Source organism: Staurois parvus, unplaced genomic scaffold (genome assembly GCF_062004578.1).
Source record: "Staurois parvus isolate SC_StPar_1 unplaced genomic scaffold, SC_StPar_1.0 ptg000906l, whole genome shotgun sequence".
NCBI lineage: Eukaryota > Metazoa > Chordata > Amphibia > Anura > Ranidae > Staurois > Staurois parvus.
The window spans coordinates 825,722-846,510 of record NW_028318702.1 but is presented as its reverse complement, the minus strand read 5'-3'; the positions used below and the strand labels follow the sequence as shown (position 1 = coordinate 846,510).

The 20,789-nt window shown below is 46.5% G+C and overlaps 1 protein-coding gene across 3 annotated transcripts in view; it reads right to left on the bottom strand.

Annotated features, from left to right (window-relative positions):
- Positions 1-20,789, bottom strand: part of CUTA (cutA divalent cation tolerance homolog) — a 50,221-nt gene that overhangs the window by 9,391 nt on the left and 20,041 nt on the right. For 2 of the 3 annotated variants that reach the window (XM_089656460.1, XM_089656459.1), the window contains exons 2-4: positions 18,193-18,254; positions 10,843-10,988; positions 5,507-5,566 (exon numbers count right to left, since the gene is read on the bottom strand). In XM_089656460.1, the coding sequence (XP_089512586.1) occupies positions 5,507-5,566; positions 10,843-10,988; positions 18,193-18,246 (260 nt within the window). In that variant the 5' untranslated portion in view covers positions 18,247-18,254. The remainder of the gene's footprint in view (positions 1-5,506; positions 5,567-10,842; positions 10,989-18,192; positions 18,255-20,789) is intronic. The other variant, XM_089656461.1, reaches the window with a different exon arrangement.

Genomic DNA, 20,789 nt, shown 5'->3' with positions numbered 1-20,789 from the left:
TGGAAGGAACAGAAGTGTCGCCTGTTATATGGGGTGAACTTTATGACTTGGCTGGCCGATTTTGGAAATCATTGATGGCGCCATCGGATTACCGAGCGAACGATGTTTTCGATTTTCGGATGAAAAATCATTCGGAATTCGAACCATGTATGGCCTGCATAAGTTACAATACGATATACAAAAATACTCCTGTGCTGCCACACCTAATACAATGTATCGTGCTTACTGGGCAGCACAGTGGCTAAATGGTTAGCACTTCTACCTGGCAGTACTAGGGTCGCTGGTTCGAATCTCAGCCACGGTTCCACCTGTCTGGAGTTTGCATGTTCTCCCTGTGCCTGCGTGTGTTTCCTCCGCGTACTCCGGTTTCCTCCCACACGCCAAAGACATGCTGGTAGGTTCATTGGATCCTGTCTAAATTGGCCCTAGTATGTGTATGTATGAATGTGAGTTAGGGACCTTAGATTGTACACCCCTTGAGGGTTAGGGACTGATGTGAATGTACTATATATATGTAAAGCGCTGCGTAAATTGACGGCGCTATATAAGTACCTGAAATAAATAAATACTGTGTACAAAGTGACTCTGGCTGCTGCTGACATCTTGCATGTGTTTCCACATCCAAATAAATCAAATATTGATATGGTTCCGTGCTCCTCATATACATATATCCCTGATGAAGTCATGCGATTACTGATGTAATACGTAGGGCGGAGCCAGGCGACGTCATTGTGCTAACCGAAAGTATACAGTGCTCTGTGTTTTGTAGAAAGCCACTGTTTTTATATGCTATGGTGAATTTCTACTAAACGTGAGCGCATATGCTTTAATAAAATATTTTCTCCGGACTACTTTTAGTTCCTCATTCACCTTGAGCATATTTCAGCTATGGAAAGTGATTTCGGCCCCTTAAAAAGGGGAATATACCCACTGAGGACTGGATGGCTGGAGACCTATAAGCAGGGCTGTGGATAAGGGGGTACCACCAGTCCTCCTGTACGGGGCCCAGGCAGCTGAGTGAATTGGATGTGGGCAGGAAGGGTGATCGGCACGGGGGCGTAGCAATTACTGGAACCGATCCCCTGTCTGGCTCCCTGCAACAGCTGAAAGTTGGCTTCTTCTCCTCTCCCTCCCATTTTCAGCTGCAGCAGAGAGAGCTATACAGGGGATCGGTTCCAGTAATTGCCCCACTTGCCGAACACATCACCCTCCCTGTGCACCATATGTTTCCTGCTTCTGCCCAGGCCCCCCATGTGTGTCCCCACCCCCGTAATGCTGCCAGGTTCCGTCCTCTCCTTTCCACTGGCAGCTGCAAGAACACAATAGGATTCTTCAGGATAGAGAGTGGGTGAAGGGTCCGGTAAATAGGTTACCAGTCATTTCCTTTCTTGAATGAACACAATCAGTGGTTAGTACTGATCACCCACTGTGTTCAATCATAACGGAAGCAAAGTAAACTGTGTGTTTTTTGGGGCGGGGGGGGGCCCGTCAAGTTGGCTGTATGGGGCCATGGTTTCAGCCCTGCCTATAAGGATCTGTGAAAGTGACCTGTTACCCCTGGGGAAAGGGGCTGTGTGCATTTGACCTATGTTCTATGGGTACAAAGTGAGGGCATAACATTCAAGGAAGTGGAGCATGAGAGGTTGTGCAGCACTGGAGTTGTGGTGTCACCACGTTCACTGGAAATGGAATTATGGACTTTCGACACATCTTTATATTTTGTTCATATTATCCAGATTTGGGGTCTCTGCACTTTGATGAAATGTTTTTATTATACACCCCGTTCATATGTATGATGGAGCAGCGCAGCACCATAATAATATTTAGTTCAAATATGGCTTTATGAAGTTGCAGGGAAGGGAATGTCTGACCTGGTCTGGTGTCAAGAAAGCAGCTTGAATGTCTACATGTTCTCTGGCGAGGAGGTGAATCCTGGAGATCTGACTACCTAATCAAAAAATTGATCGCCAGGCTCACTCCTGCAGGCAACCATAAGGACCACAAATCACTGTATGGGTGAGCAGTCAGTGGGATCATCTCTTCGTATGCCCTGAGCCCCCTGCCAGCCGATGCATGGGGGGCCATAAGCTGCCTTTCTTTGCCCAATGTGAATAGAAAAAAAAAAAAATATGAACTTCCTCCTCCTTCTTACTGGTGTCACTGCTGTTGATGTTATGATACCTGCAGAGCCAGACCATTGCTTTGTATGCGAGAGCCGTGGTCCAATTCTCCAGTGTACTTTAATCCTTGTTGCAGCACTGAGCAGTGTGAAAAATACAAGTATGAGCTTCAGCACATGGGCAGAAAATCAGATCTATGTCAGCCAACGTGTCCAGGCACAGTGCAGAGTTGAGATGCGTATTTTAACTTCTTCCCACCAGTCGTACGTACATAGGTGGTCTCTCGGCGGGTGAGCTTTAACCGCTTCCGTGCCGCCCTTTAGCAGAGATACTGCTACAGGGCGGCACGGGTGCGCAAAATCACATATATATCCATCATTTTGCAGTTCCGGGCAGGGGGCGCGCGTGCCTCGATTGTCAATCACCAGGTCCCGGACGGTGATTCCCCGCCGGCACCTGGCGATCTCCGAGTATCTCTGACGGGGGGGGAGAGACCTGTATGTAAACAATACAGATCTCTCCCCTGTCAGCTCCTGCACACCGTTTTGTATGGCTCTGCATAGCAAAGCCATACAAAGCAGTGTGTTTACAGAGAGCACACAGTTAACCCTTTGATTGCCCCAGATGTTAACCTATTTCTGCCATTATTACAGTGTCAGTGCTTTTTATTAGCACTGATTACTCGGGATGTCAGTGACACCAAGTCAGTTCCCCCCCAGTGTCACAATGCCCGCCGTAGTCCCGCTAGAAGTCCAAAAAACTATATATATATATATATATATATATATTTGCAGACGCTATAACTTTCATGTAAACAAATTAATTTACACGTATTGGGATTTTTTTTTTTAGCAAAGACATGGAGCATATATGCATCACTGGACGGGCAGTGTTCATGTGCTGGGAGAGCACTCCCAGAACAAAGACTGAGCTGCTGAAAACATCGGTAGCCAGCAGAACCAGCGTCCGATCATGTGACCACTAAGACAGCCAATCACAGTGGTCACATGATCGCCAATCTTTCCTGCCCCCCCCTTTAAAACTTTTAAAAGGGGATGCCAGGGCCGGCAGGAAAGGGTTAATAAGAACACAGACAGTACAGCCTATTACATCCAAAACCAAGAAATGTACTAAAAGCAAACGTTTATTATTTTGCAGCTTACCAATTCTTAGATGTGGTAGTTGTATTAATTTTCATTTTTTTTTAGGCTTTCCTTCCTTTATTTTTCACCTGGTGATCCAGCCAATTCGTATGTTATTTTTCAGCAGAACGAGCTGTCCTGCAAATGTAACAGTTACAGGGGTTGAGACAACCCACTGACAGGGATACTTACAATGATCAGCGTTTATTTTTGTAAAACCTTTATCCGAAAAGAAAAAAAAAAAAAAAACTGCTGTAATTGCTTAAGAAGTATTAGCTGGAGTTTGGCTTTGACTAGTTTGTTCGTGTATCTAAATCTGCTACTACATCTAACACTCCCCCTCCCCCCTAGATTAACAATACTGCCGTCCAAGAAGTGTCTCTGTTGCTCCTTCACTTAGCGTGGGGGCGCTCTAATAGAGGAGGTGTTTACTGGTCAGATGAAGAAGCAAAAACTGAAAAAAAAGCAGAAAAAAAAAACAAATGCAGCCACCACATCCAATTTCAGTATTTTTCGATCCATAAGACGCACTTTCCCCCCCCCAAAAAATGGAGGGAAATGACTGTGCATCTTATGGAGCGAATATGGAATGGCTGGCCCGGTATTCCTGCCGCCGTGTTAAAATACCGGGCCGGCCGCTCGGTTCTACTGTGAAGAAGAACCCACTCCTCGGTCCTACCTGTTCCTCGGTCCAGCAGTGTCCTGCTTCCATCGGCCGTCTTCTCTCTCTGGCGTCTGCATCTTCAGTATGGGCACCCAGCTGTGATAGCTTGCGGCTTCACAGCCAGGTACCCACTGCGCATGCGCGAGAAGTGCTGCACTTTGTGAATGGCCCCGTAGTCTTCTGGGACCTGTCACGTGTCCCAGAAGACTATGGAGAGGACAACTTCGCGGAAGTGGGAGCGGGCACCTGTCAATTTCGGGTACCAGCCCCCCCCCCCGATGTCTCCGGTCATCTCCTGTACCGTGTCCCTGCGCAGTCTCCGGTCATCTCCTGTACCGTGTCCCTGCGCAGTCTCCGGTCATCTCCTGTACCGTGTCCCTGCGCAGTCTCCGGTCATCTCCTGTACTGTGTCCGCAGTCTCTGGTCATCTCCTGTACCGTGTCCACAGTCTCTGGTCATCTCCTGTACTATGTCCGCAGTCTCCGGTCATCTCCTGTACTGTGTCCCTGCGCAGTCTCCGGTCATCTCCTGTACCGTGTCCCTGCGCAGTCTCTGGTCATCTCCTGTACTGTGTCCGCAGTCTCTGGTCATCTCCTGTACCGTGTCCACAGTCTCTGGTCATCTCCTGTACTATGTCCGCAGTCTCCGGTCATCTCCTGTACTGTGTCCGCAGTCTCTGGTCATCTCCTGTACTGTGTCCGCAGTCTCTGGTCATCTCCTGTACCGTGTCCACAGTCTCTGGTCATCTCCTGTACTATGTCCGCAGTCTATGGTCATCTCCTGTACTGTGTCCGCAGTCTCCGGTCATCTCCTGTACCGTGTCCGCAGTCTCCGGTCATCCCCTGTACTGTCCGCAGTCTCTGGTCATCTCCTGTACTGTGTCCACAGTCTCTGGTCATCTCCTGTACTGTGTCCACAGTCTCTGGTCATCTCCTGTACTGTGTCCACAGTCTCTGGTCCTCTCCTGTACTATGTCCGCAGTCTCTGGTCATCTCCTGTACCGTGTCCGCAGTCTCTGGTCATCTCCTGTACCGTGTCCGCAGTCTCTGGTCATCTCCTGTACTGTGTCCACAGTCTCTGGTCATCTCCTATACTATGTCTGCAGTCTCTGGTCATCTCCTGTACCGTGTCCCTGCGCAGTCTCTGGTCATCCCCTGTACTGTGTCCGCAGTCTCTGGTCATCTCCTGTACTGTGTCCGCAGTCTCTGGTCATCTCTTGTACTGTATCTGCAGTCCATTGGTTGAACGAAAAATCCGGTATTTATATTATTTATGATAGGTACCTATATAGCGCCATCTAATGATTGATAAGCTGCAATATATAGTATTCCATTTTTGGATTTGGGCTTAATACAGAACTCCTGCATAGCCAAGCTATGGTTTTTTCATGCCACGCTCACTTTAAATGGGAATGGTGACAGTGATTTGGATATACCGGCTGGGAGATCTGAAATGACAGTGTGTGACATGGAGGGCAAGGGTGCGAGACGCTACAAGTAATGGGGGAGGGGAGAGACTCTCCCACACAAGGGACAATGGATATAACAAACAGGTACACATTATCTGGGGGCAAAACTCACATGGAGGTGATCTGCGGTATAATGTTCACACAGGCCGCCAGCTTCTTCTCCACCAGACCCCTGCATAGAAACATCAAAGCTGTTAGAACACGTAACATACATGTGTTATCTAGGATTAGGGGCTTACATATGCAAGATCAGAAACTGAATTTTACAATATATTTTTTTGTTAAAACTGGTTGTGAACCCTAACATATACCCAGTGAAGTGACCGGCCTCAGGTGATACACAGAGATTATTTAAATCCTCCTACATAAATTGTACCTGTTTATCTAAGCAATCTGTAATCTACATCCAGTTAAAGTGCAGAATTTACACAAGATCTTTCAGCTCTGAAAAACAGGGGGCGGGGTGCTGAAGTTACATCAGTGAGGAGAGCTCTGACAGCTGATTGGAGTAAAGGGACACCCCCCTTCACACAGCACACTGGAACAGAGCTAAGGCTGTCAATTACAGGCTGTGCCCTCCCCGTCACCATTTTTCTCTTGGTGTCAGGAAGAATCGTCAACAGGGACCCATACTCCTACAGATAGCAGAAGAACAAGGCAGCAGACAGAAATTACACTTAGTGCTCTGGATTGAAACAAGTACACACTATAGAGGGATATGCTTTGTTCGTATTTCATGGCTGAGGTTTACAACCACTTCATATTTTGAGAAATATGAACACGTTCTTCTCAGTACAGGTCTCCAATCAGCTTCCAGGTTTTACTGTCAAAGCTTAATTGAACAAGCTGAAGCTAGAAGCTGATTGGTTACTAGGCACAGCTGCACCAGATTCTGAATGCTCCAGTTTTAGGGCCAATTCACACTGACTTGTACATTTCCATCCATTTTAGTCACATTTTAATGCGCGTTGACATCCATTAATATACATTTTGCATTTTAGTGCAACGCAATGCAAGCTTTTCAGATCTCCTTCTGTTGATCTGCATTTTACATCTGCACTAAAATGCACTGGTGTGAATTGGCCCTAAGTAACCCTCCCCCTTCCTGTCTGTTTATTCACCAACATAGTAATTAAAGTGGAACTCAAGCCAAACGTTTGTTTTATTTAACCCCTTGCCCTCCAGAGGATTTACCCTCCAGAGGATTTACCCCCCCCCCCCCCTTCCTGACCAGGCCATTTTTTGCAATACTACACTGCATAATTTAACTGACAACTGCGCGGTCATGCAATGAAATTTATGTAATTTTTTCCCCCACAAATAGAGCTTTCTTTTGGCAGTATTTGATCACCTCTGGATTTTTATTTTTTGGGCTATAAACTAAAAAAAAAGAAAAGAAAAAAAAGAAGAAGGACTGAAAATTTTTAAACCCCCCAATATTTTATACTTTCTCCTACAAAACATATCCAATAAAAAAAAAAAATTAAAAATCAAATTGCTTCACACATGTATTCTGCTATATATATTCTCGTATATTGATTCGTATATAACCGTATGTTGATTGGCTTGTGCAAAAGTTATACCGTCCACAAACTATGGTATATATACTGGAATTTTCATTTTACTTTTTATTTTTCATACTAGTAATGGCGGTGATCAGCAACTTATAGCAGGACTGCGATATTGCGGAGGACAATCCGACACCAACTGACACTTGGTGAGAACCAGTGACACTAATACAGTGATCGGTGCTAAAAGTATGCACTGACACTGTAATAATGACACTGGCTGGGAAGGGGTTAAACATCTAGGACACAGGTGTCAAACTGGCGGCCCTCCAGCTGTTACCAAACTACAAGTCCCATGAGGCATTGCAAGATTGACAGTTACAAGCATGACTCTCAAAGGCAGAGGGATGATGGGACTTATAGTTTCGCAACAGCTGGAGGGCCACCACTTTGACACCCCTGATCTAGGGTGATCAAGGGGTTAACTGTGTGCTTAACTAAGTGTAATGTGTACTGTGTGTGCTGTTTTCACCAGGTAATGTGCTGGATTCTTTTCCCTGCTTTGCAGGGAAAGAGAATCCAGCATTTTGCTGCTGACAGGCAGAGCTGTGCTCTGTCAGCCTCCTAGATCATCCATTGGCTGGCACCTGCTGATTGGCTTCTGCTGTGACAAATCACAACAGAAGCAGCATGCCGGCAGCACATGCATGCGCCTGCGACCAGGAAGTGCAGAATCCCATTTATATAAGTGATTATGCACAGTGCGGCTGCCCTGTAGCAGTATATCTGCTATGAGGCGGTCGGCAAATGGTTAACACACTGACCTTTTCTCATTCCAAATTCTGCTGGTATCACTCTCCGTCTCCAGTCTGCTAGAAATGTCTCAAACGAAGTGCACTTGGAATCACTCCACCTGGGACAGGGGCCGGCTCATGTGGCCCCTGCTCCCTCCAAGCCTGGTGCTGGCTTGATGCACTCTGATGCTATGGGATGGTGAGTCGTCAAGTCCATATCGTAACCAACAAGTTGCCGACCCCAGACATGCTCTTCTCTGGTTTGAGGCCGAGGGCTGAGCATCCCTGCTTTAACCTCTCCCTAAACCTTATCTATTTAATGGAGGAGAGTTCGAGACTTTTCTGCAAAGGGCTTTATTTTTTTCTGGTCGCAGCACATATATATACACACACAGACACACACACACACACACACACACACACACACACACACACACACACACACACACACACACACATATATACAGTTGCAAGAAAAAGTATGTGAACCCCTTGGGATTACGTGGAGTTTTGCATGAATTGGGCATAAAATGTGCTCTGAACGTCATCTAAGTCACAACAATAGAAGAACACAGTCTGCTGAACATAATACTACACAAACATTAGATGTTGCCATGGTTTAATTGCACATAACATGTAAACATTCACAGTGCAGGGAGGAAAAAGTATGTGAGGCCCTAGCTTAATGACTTCTCCCAGAGCTAATTGGAGCCAGAAGTGAGCCAACCTTGACTCCAATCAGTGTGATGATATTGGATGTGTTGCTGACAGCTGTCCTACCCTTAAAAAACACACACCTGTTTTGGGTTTACTGGTTTCAAGAAGCACTGTCTGATGTGAACCATGCCTTGCAGAAAAGAGCTCTCAGAAGACCTACGATCAAGAATTGTTGACTTGCATGAAGCTGGAAAGGGTTACAAAAGTATCTCCAAAAGCCTTGATGTTCATGTGTTCACAGTAAGACAGACTGTCTACAAATGGAGAAAGTTTAGCACTGTTGCTACTTTCCCTAGGCGTGGTCGTCCTGTAAAAATGACTGCAAGAGCACAGCGCAGAATGCTGCATGAGGTAAAGAAGAATCCCAGAGTGTCAGCTAAAGACCTACAGAAATCTCTGGCACATGCTAACATTTTTGTTGACACATCTACAATAAGGAAAACATTAAACAAGAATGGAGTACATGGGAGGACACCACGGAGGAAGCCATTGCTGTCCAAAAAGAATATTGCAGCACGTTTGAAGTTTGCAAAAGAGCACCTGGATGTTCCACAGCACTACTGGCAAAATATACTGTGGACAGATGAAACCAAGATTGAGTTGTTTGGGAAGAACACACAACACTATGTGTGGAGAAAAAAAGGCACAGCACACCAACATCAAAACCTCATCCCAACTGTGAAACATGGCGGAGGGAGCATCATGGTTTGGGGCTGCTTTGCTGCCTCAGGGCCTGGACGGATTGTTGTCATTGATGGGAAAATGAATTCCAGAGTTTATCAAGACATTTTGCAGGAAAACGTACGACCATCTGTCCGCCAACTGAAGCTCCGCAGAGGATGGGTGATGCAACAGGACAATGACCCAAAGCATACAAGTCATTCAACAAAACAATGGCTGCAACAGCACAGAATACGCCTTCTGGAGTGGCCCAGTCAGAGTCCTGACCTCAACCCGATTGAAATGCTGTGGCATGTCCTTAAGAGAGCGATTCACACCAGACATCCCAAGAATATTGCTACACTGAAACAGTTTTGTGAAGAGGAGTGGTCCAAAATGACTCCAGATCGTTGTGCAGGTCTGATCTGCAACTACAGGAAACGTTTGGTTGAGGTTATTGATGCCAAAGGAGGGTCAACCAGTTATTAAGTCCAAAGGTTCACATACTTTTTCCTCCCTGCACTGTGAATGTTTACATGTTATGTGCAATTAAACCATGGCAACATCTAATGTTTGTGTAGTATTATGTTCAGCAGACTGTGTTCTTCTATTGTTGTGACTTAGATGAAGTTCAGAGCACATTTTATGCCCAATTCATGCAAAACTCCACGTAATCCCAAGGGGTTCACATACTTTTTCTTGCAACTGTATACACACACACACACACACACACACACACACACACACACACACACACACACACACACACACACACACACACACACACACACACACACACACACAATATGTTGAAATGCATTTTTTTTATGACAAAATATATGAAAAATACTTTTACAAATACATTTTCAAATATACTGTATGTCTATAAAAATACATTTAATTTACATTTTTGGAATCCATTTACGAATATAAATAAAAAATATATTTTAAAATTATTTTTGTATATGTTAAAAAAAAATCTGAAGAATATATTTAAAAAAAATAGATTTTTTAAAATATTTTTCATATATTTTGTAATATATAAAAACATATTTCAACATGCAGTGTGTGTATATATATATATATATATATATATATATATATATATATATATATATATATATATATATATATATAAAATATTGAATATGGCCAAAATTTTAGTATTTCAAATACATGTCAATATATCTGGGAAGATTATTTTTAAAATAGATTTCAAATATATTTTTCTTCCATGTGGGCTGACATCAACAAAGGACTGCACATAATGTTTGGTATATGTAATGCTTGGGAGGACTGTCAGAGACTGCAGATCTAATAGAGGAAATGAGGGTCAGAGAGTGAGGACTGGATACATTGTTGGCTGGGGATATGCTGCAGGAGACAACATGAATCTACGAACACGTTACATGAGGCTGGTAGAGATCAATGCTATTACCCTCATCAATGTTCCCACTACAGACCGCTGAGGTCCAAGGGCCGCAGGTTGGGTACCAGGGCCCTACACTCTGACATTGTAACTTAGGATGTTGAATGATCATAAATAAAAGAAAAAAAAAACGAATCTAAAGCAGATAAATTAGGAGAAATGCAGCAATTATTTAGCCACTATGAATAAACAGCCCCCTGATCCCTCTCAATGAACTGTGCATTCCAGGAGAGGAAATCTGTGACTTGAAATCAGAGGGGCTCCTCTGATGGAAATTACCATCAGCAACCACATTCCAGTGTTCAGAGGTGACCCATCCCCGAGGCTCCTTACTACATACCTGGCGATGTCTTTGGCCACTTTGTCATTAGGACAAGTGACATAGGCGGCGGAGAGGGATCCCGACACGTAGGCCTCGGTGGCCATTGAGAATGCTCGCAATCCTACAAGCCTCAGCAGAAGAGGAGACATACACACCACGACAGCCTGAGAATGGGGAGAAGAAAGAGAAGCCTGTAGATTTCATATATAGAAAACACAATCTACAAAACAAAACTAGCCACCAAGACGAATATACAGGAGAAAGGATGATGAGTCCAAGTATGTCTGACCAGCAAACACTTGTCTACTTCGGTACGAGTCCCTACCTGCAGTCCGCTGTAAAACCACTTGTGGCATTGGCCTCATGTATGCATGAGGCTATACTAGGTACCTGGCTGGCATATTTCAATGTCTGACTTGTCACCCATAGCCACTTGAGCTCTAGAAGATTTTTTCCCTCTTCAGGACCATGGGCATTTTTTGCTATTCAGCACTGCGCTACTTTAACTGGCAACTGCGCAGTCATGCAATACCTCTAAACTCCTAGAACGCTTAGTCTACAATCGCCCGAGCTCCTACCTCACTGACAACAACCTTCTTGACCCTTTACAGTCTGGCTTTCACTCACTACACTCCACTGAAACTGCCCTACTAAAACTCACTAATGATCTACTAACTGCTGAAACCAATGGCCACTACTCCGTACTCTTACTTCTTTACCTCTCTGCAGCTTTTGATACGGTGACCACCCCCTCCTCCTCAAAAAACTCCACTCTCTTGGCCTCAGAGACTCTGCTCTCTCCTGGTTCTCCTCCTACCTATCGCAGCGCTCCTTCAGTGTTACCTATAACGCTGCCTCCTCCTCCTCACTCCTTCTTTCTGTAGGGGTCCCTCAGTATTCTGTCCTTGGACCCCCTCTCTTCTCCATCTACACCTCCTTCCTTGGTCACTTGATAAACTCCCATGGCTTTAAGTACCATCTCTATGCTGATGACACACAAATCTTTCTACCCCTCACCTCACCAGTCTCCACCCGCATTACTAACCTACTAAGCAACATATCGGCATGGATGTCACTCCACTTCCTCAAACTCAACCTTTCCAAAACTGAGCTCTTAGTATTCCCCCCAACCCGTGCCCCCTCCCCTGACTTCTCCATCAAGATCAATAACACAATCATCAGTCCCTCCCCTCATGCCAGGGTACTAGGTGTAATCCTAGACTCCCATCTGCCCCAAATCCAATCGCTGTCCAAATCTTGTAGACTTCACCTCCACAACATCTCCAAGATACGGCCGTTCCTAACCTCGGAAACCACTAAGCAACTTATTCACTCCCTTGTTATCTCTCGCCTTGACTATTGTAACTCCCTCCTCATTGGCTGACCTCATCGCAGGCTATCCCCTCTTCAGTCTATCATGAATGCTGCTGCCAGACTCATCCACCTTACTAACCGTTCTGTATCTGCCACCCCTCTCTGCCAATCCCTCCACTGGCTTCCCATTGCCCAACGGATAAAATTCAAAACATTAATAACATATAAAGCCATTTATAACTCTGCCCCAAATTACATCACCAATCTTGTCTCTAAATATCACCCAAACCGTACTCTCCGCTCCTCGCAAGACCTCCTACTCTCTAGCTCCCTTGTCTCCTCCTCTCATGCTCATCTCCGGGACTTCTCCAGAGCTTCCCCCATCCTCTGGAACTCTCTACCACAATTTATCAGACTATCGCCTACTCTGCTCACTTTTAGGCGATCTCTGAAAACCTCTCTCTTCAGGGAAGCCTATCCTGCCCTCAGCTAATACTGGAATCTTCTACTCCTCCTACCAGTCCATCCCCCACAGTTACTACCTTTTGTACCACTAGCCCCTCCCTCCTAGATTGTAAGCTCCAAGGAGCAGAGCCCTCAAATCCCTCTTGTATTGAACTGTATTGTTACTGTATTGTCTCCCGTTATATTGTAAAGCACTGAGCAAACTGTTGGCGCTATATAAATCCTGAATAATAATAATACAGTACACAAATTCACAGTGGGTATAGAAGAGAATCACCCCCTTTAAAATAACCACATTTTGTTGCTTTGCAGACTGAAATGAAGACAGACACAGTTTTTGTTTTATCCAGCTGTATTTACTCATTGAAACCTATAACATCCAAGTGAAAGATATAACAACATTTTTTTATTCTGGAAACAGCCAAAAGTTGCTAGGTGCTAAGCCAGGGGAATAAGGTGTAATAATATCTGGGACAGGAACTTTTTATTTTTTTCCTACCATTACACTGATCTAGGTAGATGATTCATCTGTCCCCCCGCCAACTCTAAGGGTGAGAACTCAGCAATCACATGACCGCTAATCGCTGAGTTCTCACAGCCGCTCTATGCAGAGAGCGGTGACTAAGTCACTGAAGCGCTGGTCTGTTGAGATGGAGGGAGCAGCTGGCTCAGGCTCTTAGCAGCTCATTGAGAGGCTGAGCTAGGTGCTGCTCCAGACTCTGGGGTGGATCCCGACTTTGAAGTCTGGATATTTCCCCAGCCTGGACCGGCTGAGTGAAGTCAGCCAACAGTGTGCTTCAGCCCGCTGACAGCTGAAAATGGGTCACATTAGTGCAGAACTAAATGCACTCCTGCGATCCACAGGAGAAGCACAGCCAAGAGAGCTTTGGCTGTACTTCTCCTTTAAATCATCATGTGCAGGAACATTGTCGTGTTGGAGAATCCACTTATCAGGCCAGAGTTCTGGTCTTTTCCTCCAAACCGTCTTGCAACCTTTTCATTCTCCACATTTGCATCAGTCCTTTGGTTTTTTGGCTGTCCACTTCTTGTGTCATCATAGGCATCTTCCCGGCCCTCCTTCAACTACCTATGTTATTTAAAAACACTTGATTTCTTCCTGAAAACCTGTTGTAACAGAGCTAAAATTTCACTCACATTTTTGCCAATTTTCATGCAATATGGGAGGTTAATTTGCAGCTTCAGATTCCTGTCACTCGTTTTCCTCCAACAGCGCAGAGCACACACGTGTTATTTCTTCTACTACTCCGTAAAGATGGACTTAACTGGTCTGCAACCCAGGAGAGTGCAGGTTAGAACACACTCGAGTGGGAATGGCTGCATGACTCGCCACCATTACTGGAACTGAATTGTCGCAGCTCGTACTTAAATCCCTGGATGCACAGAAGCAGCGTCCAGGGATTTATGTATGCATAAATTATACCCGGCTACAGCGATTGTCCAGCCATTCATAATTGTGAGTGGCTGCATAGCTGCTGTTAGAAACCATGGGGCCCCATAGAGCCAACCTGACAAGCCCCCCCTGGCCAAAAAACCCCCATAGTTTACTATGCTTCAGTTATGAATGAACACACGAATGATCAGTACCGATCACTCATTGTGTTCATTCAGGACAAGAGGCTGGGAAATGTGACATATTTAGCGGACGCTTCCCCCACTCTCCATCCTGAAGAATCCTATTGTGTGCTGGTAGCTGCCAGTGGGAAGGAGAGGAGGGAAGCCAGCAGCACTGCGGAGATGGGGGCATACAGGGGGGGCCTGGGCAGCAGGGGGAAAAATATGGTGCACAGGGAGGGGATGGGTGCAGCGGGAGCGGGGGGGCAAATAGGGGAACCAATCCCCTGTATGGCTTTCTCTGCAGCATCTGAAAAGCCGGACGGAGGGAGAAGAGAAGAAGGAAGCTTTCAGCTGTTGCAGAGGGAGCTATATAGGGGATTAGTTCCAGTAATTTCCCCCCGCACTGTGCCAATCACCCTCCCTGCCCACATCCGATTTGCTCAGCTGCCTGGGCTCCCCCCTGCTGGCCTGGGTCTAATACAGCAGGACTGGTGGTACCCCCTTATCCACAGCCCTGGATGCTGCAGCTGTGTCTATAAAGTCACAAGTGGGTTTAAAAACAGGCTACACGTATGATCTTTGTATGGAGGTTGATTTGTACCAGTGTCTGCAGGCATGTCTGGATATCTTCAGTATTCTACAGGAAATACGCCCCCAGATAACACAGTACAGCTTCATGCTCCCACGTGTATAAGTCCTTCAATTCAAAGCACATACGTTTTACCCAAAATCCTTCCCAAATCCTATTTTCACAGCTTACATGTTCCAAGAGACTGCCTTTTTGAGATCTCCCGTTACATGAGACTGACATCTACCAGATGTGCGTTTCTAGAGAATGTCATGAATCCTGCCATGTTGTAAGAGACTGCTGTTACTTAAAGTGAACCTGCTTGACTCCATCAGAAGGGGAAGTTCCCTAAACACGGCCCTATATTGTGACAATAGGTACAGGTACTCCCCCCTTCTGAGTCAACCCAGTCTGCACCCCCTACCCACCTCCGAGCACTGTCCCTTGATTCCATCCCATACCCAACTCCTAGTACTGCCCCATTTTGTGATGCTGAGTAATTAGTATGGAATTTGTTATGGATAAGGAAAGCAGTAAAATAGATCCCTTGCAGCAAGAAATAATAGATCCCCCAGCAACAATAGATCTCTACAACAAATTATCCCCCCCCATAACAATAGAACCCCACCAGCTTCAATACATGCCTTGAAAAAGTATTCATACCCCTTGAAATTTTCCACATTTTGTCATGTTACAGCCAAAAACGTAAATGTATTTACTGTCCCCCAGTGTAAGTTGACGACTCTCCTACTGGCCCCCAGTGTAAGTTGACGACTCTCCTACTGGCCCCCAGTGTAAGTTGACGACTCTCCTACTGGCCCCCAGTGTAAGTTGACGACTCTCCTACTGGCCCCCAGTGTAAGTTGACGACTCTCCTACTGGCCCCCAGTGTAAGTTGACGACTCTCCTACTGGCCCCCAGTGTACGTTGACGACTCTCCTACTGGCCCCCAGTGTACGTTGACGACTCTCCTACTGGCCCCCAGTGTACGTTGACGACTCTCCTACTGGCCCCCAGTGTACGTTGACGACTCTCCTACTGGCCCCCAGTGTACGTTGACGACTCTCCTACTGGCCCCCAGTGTACGTTGACGACTCTCCTACTGGCCACCAGTGTACGTTGACGACTCTCCTACTGGCCACCAGTGTACGTTGACGACTCTCCTACTGGCCACCAGTGTACGTTGACGACTCTCCTACTGGCCACCAGTGTACGTTGACGACTCTCCTACTGGCCACCAGTGTACGTTGACGACTCTCCTACTGGCCACCAGTGTACGTTGACGACTCTCCTACTGGCCACCAGTGTACGTTGACGACTCTCCTACTGGCCACCAGTGTACGTTGACGACTCTCCTACTGGCCACCAGTGTACGTTGACGACTCTCCTACTGGCCACCAGTGTACGTTGACGACTCTCCTACTGGCCACCAGTGTAAGTTGACGACTCTCCTACTGGCTACCAGAGTAAGTTGACGACTCTCCTACTGGCCACCAGAGTAAGTTGACGACTCTCCTACTGGCCACCAGAGTAAGTTGACGACTCTCCTACTGGCCACCAGTGTAAGGTTAGATCTAGACATGCATCTAAATCTCCCTTGATCCCTTGAAGCCGTATCCACATCCAGATTGCACTCCAGAGGCTACTGACAGGCGGTAAGGAAGTAATACAACGCTTCCTCACCGCCTGTTTTAACCCCATTTTTTGCGGACAATCGTGCAAGAAGCACATTCATTGCATGTGGCTGTGGGACAGTTTCCTGCATTTTCCATTGATTTGAATGCTGCCCACCTATTGCCACATGTCGGGTGAACTTTACATGCAGCAGCCGTGATGGTTTGCTTCGCGCCTGCAGCAAACATCCCCATCAGCTGCCTATTGCAACTTAAGGGGGGACAGTAAAAACGCAGTTCAACTGTGCATTTTTGCTGCCACCCAACCTCAAGTTTAAATTAATTCTAACAGGGCATACCTTCCACTGGCCACCATTGTATATGGCCACCATTGTTACTGACCACCAAGGGGGGGCCTCTCTTACTGACCATTAATGTACCAAGGCAGTTCTTCCATTGACCCCCATTGTAAATGACTATCTTTCCTACTGGCCACCAATGTATGGGGATCTTCTCCTTCTGACCACCAATGTAAGGGGGAGCCTCTCTTACAGACCACCAATGTAAGGGGGAAATCTTTTATACGATTTTAAATGTAAGGTGGCACTTTAGTTCTAACCACTAATGCAGTGGTCGGTCTCCAAACTGTGGCCCTTTGCTTGCTTTTATCTGGCCCTTGGGGTACGGTTTCATCGAAGGATACCAACAATGGGACATAATTCCCTCACTGACACCACTGAAGGGGCACAATTTGTCCCAATGACACAAATGATCAGGCCCAGTAACACCAATGTGGAGCACAATTCCTTGCAATGACACCAACAATAGGGCCCAATGACACCAAATGATGGGGCACAATTCCTCCCACTGACACAAACAATGGACCACTATTCCTCCCACGGACACTAACAAAAGGACCCAATGACACCAATGAAGGGGCACAATTTGTCCCAATGATCAGGCCCAGTAACACCAATGTAGAGCACAATTCCTTGTAATGACACCAACAATAGGACCCAATGACACCAATGATGGGGCACAATTCCTCCCACTGACACCAACGATGGAGGATTGTCTATTCCTACTAATGTCAGGACCTTTTCTACTCCCAATAGCCAAAGTCTTCCCCCCCTAAAGTCCAAAGGACAGTAAGCTGGCCCTTTGTTTAGAAAGTTTGGAGACCCCTGCTCTAATGTATAGGAGCCATTTTCCACTGACATCCAGTGTATGAGAGTCACTTTCTCACTGGCCACCATTCTGGACTTCTTTATTATTATTTCTACAATTTGCTGCCCATGCTAATATACCATAAGCTGTAGATATTTTAGCAGGGGTTCCCCAAGACCCATACTTTATGTGAAGGGTTCCATCACTGGTCTAGGTTGTCTCATCCCATGAAGGTTTTAATAGTAGCTAAACCCCCTGAAGATGTCTAGATGATGACCATCAACGCCGCGGTTGGCACATCCAGAGGTATTCAAGTGAATACCGCATGGCTTTCAAGAAGGCAGTAAGTGTCAGGACTACTACATATCTTGTTGACGAAGAGCAGCTAAAGGAAGATGTAAGCCTCGGAGAGTGAACTGTGCCTCCTCACCTGACCTCCTTTCTCATGGCAGAATTCGATGTTCTAATGCCATAAAAGTCGTTCCCTGGTGTTTTATGAAAGGTTTCGGAGAGATCACAGACTAGTAACTAGCATTAACCATGAAAGAAGAGCTACGGTCTCGTCTCATAGTTTAACCAAAATTAAAAAAAAAAAAAAATCGCTTCTCCTCCCAGCAATGGCTGACATATTACAGCTCTGTATAACCTTCATAGAGACATACTCACAATGCCAGCAATTATCAGAGCCCCGACTCTGACAGAGGAGGACACCGAACACATACACTCACCTGCAGAAATACAGAAGAGGAGTGTCAAGGTTAAGGGCATATTAAAGTAGAACTCCAGCTAGAACTGACACATGCATAGTTCTGGATAGAGCAACGAAGGGCTGGAAACTAGATTTTCTATTGTCTGTGTCCCCATTTGGGATGTTTCTGCTCACTTAAAGTGGTTGTAAACCTCAGACATAAAATATAAACTTTCTATAGCAAGGGTATTGGATTAAAATTCACAGAAGTCTGCTCAGCAACGTTTTCTCCAGAGGTCCGAATCTCATGACAGCTTCACATCCTAGTCCCCCCTCCCCCACTTTACATCACGGCCTCCTTTACATCAGTGTCTTAAGTCCCCTCTTTCAAAATTTCAGACCTTCCTTTCACATCACAACCCCCCCCCCCTTTCACATCACAGCCCCCTCCTCACATTACAGCCCCCCAACATCACAATCCCCCTTGCAATCACAACCCTCTGCATCACAGCACCCTCTCCTCACATCACAACCCCCCCCATTTCATCAGTCCCTCCACTTTCACATCACAGCCCCCAACATCACAATCACCCTTGCAATCACAACCCTCTGCATCACAGCACCCCCTCCTCACATTACAACCCCCCCATTTCATCATTCCCCCACTTTTACATCACAGCCCCCTCCTCACATTACAGCCCCCTATCATCACAATCCCCCTTGCAATCAGAAACCCTCTGCATCACAGCACCCCATCCTCGCATCACAACCCCCCCATTTCATCAGTCCCCCCATTTTCACATCACAGCCCCCTCCTCACATTAAAGCCCCCCAACATCACAATCCTCTGCATCACATCACCCCCCTCCTCACATCACAGCCCCCCTTTCATCCTAGTCCCCCCCCCTTTCACATCAGAGCCACCCCCCTTACATCAGAGCCCCCACCCCTAACATCACAATCCCCCTCAGAATCACAATCCCCCCTCCTCACATCACAGCCCACATTTTCTCATCAGAGCCCCCCAACATAATAGCCCCCACCCTGAACATCACAATCCCCCTTGCAATCATAACCCTCCTCATCAAAGCACCCCCCTCCTCACATCACATTCCCCCCTTTCATCCCAGTCCCCCCATTTCTCATCAGAGCCCGCCCCTCACATCACAGCCCCCTAACATAATAGCCCCCAACCCTAGCATTACAATCCCTCTTGCAATCACAACCATCTGCATCACAGCACCCCCTCCTCATATCACAGCTCCCCCTTTCATCTCAGTCCCCCCCCTCACATCACAGCCCCCCAACATCATAGCCCCCACCCCTAACATCACAATCCCACTCACAACCTTCTGCATCACAGCTCCCCCTCCTCTCACCCCAGCCCCCCCTTTCACATTAGAGCCGCCTCCTCACATCAGAGCCCCCCAACATCTTAGCCCCCACCCCTAACATCACAATCCCCCTCAGAATTACAACCCTCCCCATCACAGCTCCCCCCCTCCTCACATCACAGTCCCCCCTTTTCTCAACAGAGCCCACCCCTCACATCACAGCCCCCCAACACAATAGTCCCCACCCCTAACATTACAAGCTCTCTTGCAATCACAACCCTCTGCATCACAGCACCCCCTCCTATCACAGCCCCCCCTTTCATCCCAGTCCCTCCCTTTCATATCAATACCCCCCCCGCACATCACAGCCCCCCAACATCATAGTCCCCACCCCTAACATCACAATCCCACTCACATTCACAATGTTCTTCATCACATCCCCCCCCCCCTCTTCACATCACAGCCCTTTGCAGTCATAGCCCTCCCATTAAACCATAGTCACTGTCACTCAGTCCTTGTCTGGACCGTGGTCCACCAATTAGCGACGCCTGCTCTATAGTGTGTACTTGTCTCAATTAGGAGCACTAAGTGTCATTGCTGTCTGTGGCTTCCTTCCTCTGCTATCAGCATGAATCACTTCTGACACTTTTTCCTGACACCAAGAGGAAAATAGTGACAGGGAAGAAGGACCTCCATAAGATTGACTGCTGTGTGAAGGGGGTGTGTCTTTTCCCTTCAATCAGCTCTCAGGGTTCTCCTCACTGAGCTCTGCAGAGTATAACTTTAGTTCTTTGCCCCTTTTTTTCTGAAATCTGAGACAAGCTTTATACATTCTGGACTTTGAATGCATGTAGAGAAGAGAAGACTTCAGAAAAACAGGTACAACTTATGTAGGCGGATTTGTTTAATTTCTGTGTATCACCTGAGGCCAGTCACTTCATTGGGTATATGTACTTGGCGTTCGGTCGTTGGCTGAAAAAAAATCCACTTGAAGACTGCAACTTCTATACGTATTGCGGTCTTCAAGTGAACTTCATTAAAATGGTCAGGGACTGCTTAGCAATCAGAAGGCGTTGACACAACCAACACTTTGGTATGAAGAATGTAACGTACAATACAGTGAATATAGTGCTGGAGTCTTAGTCCCCGGTCACACCGATCCAACTTTGAAATCACGTCATTCCGACTTGTGGTGCGACCTGCAAGACACAGCTGTCTATGGAAGTCGCACCTGAAGTAGA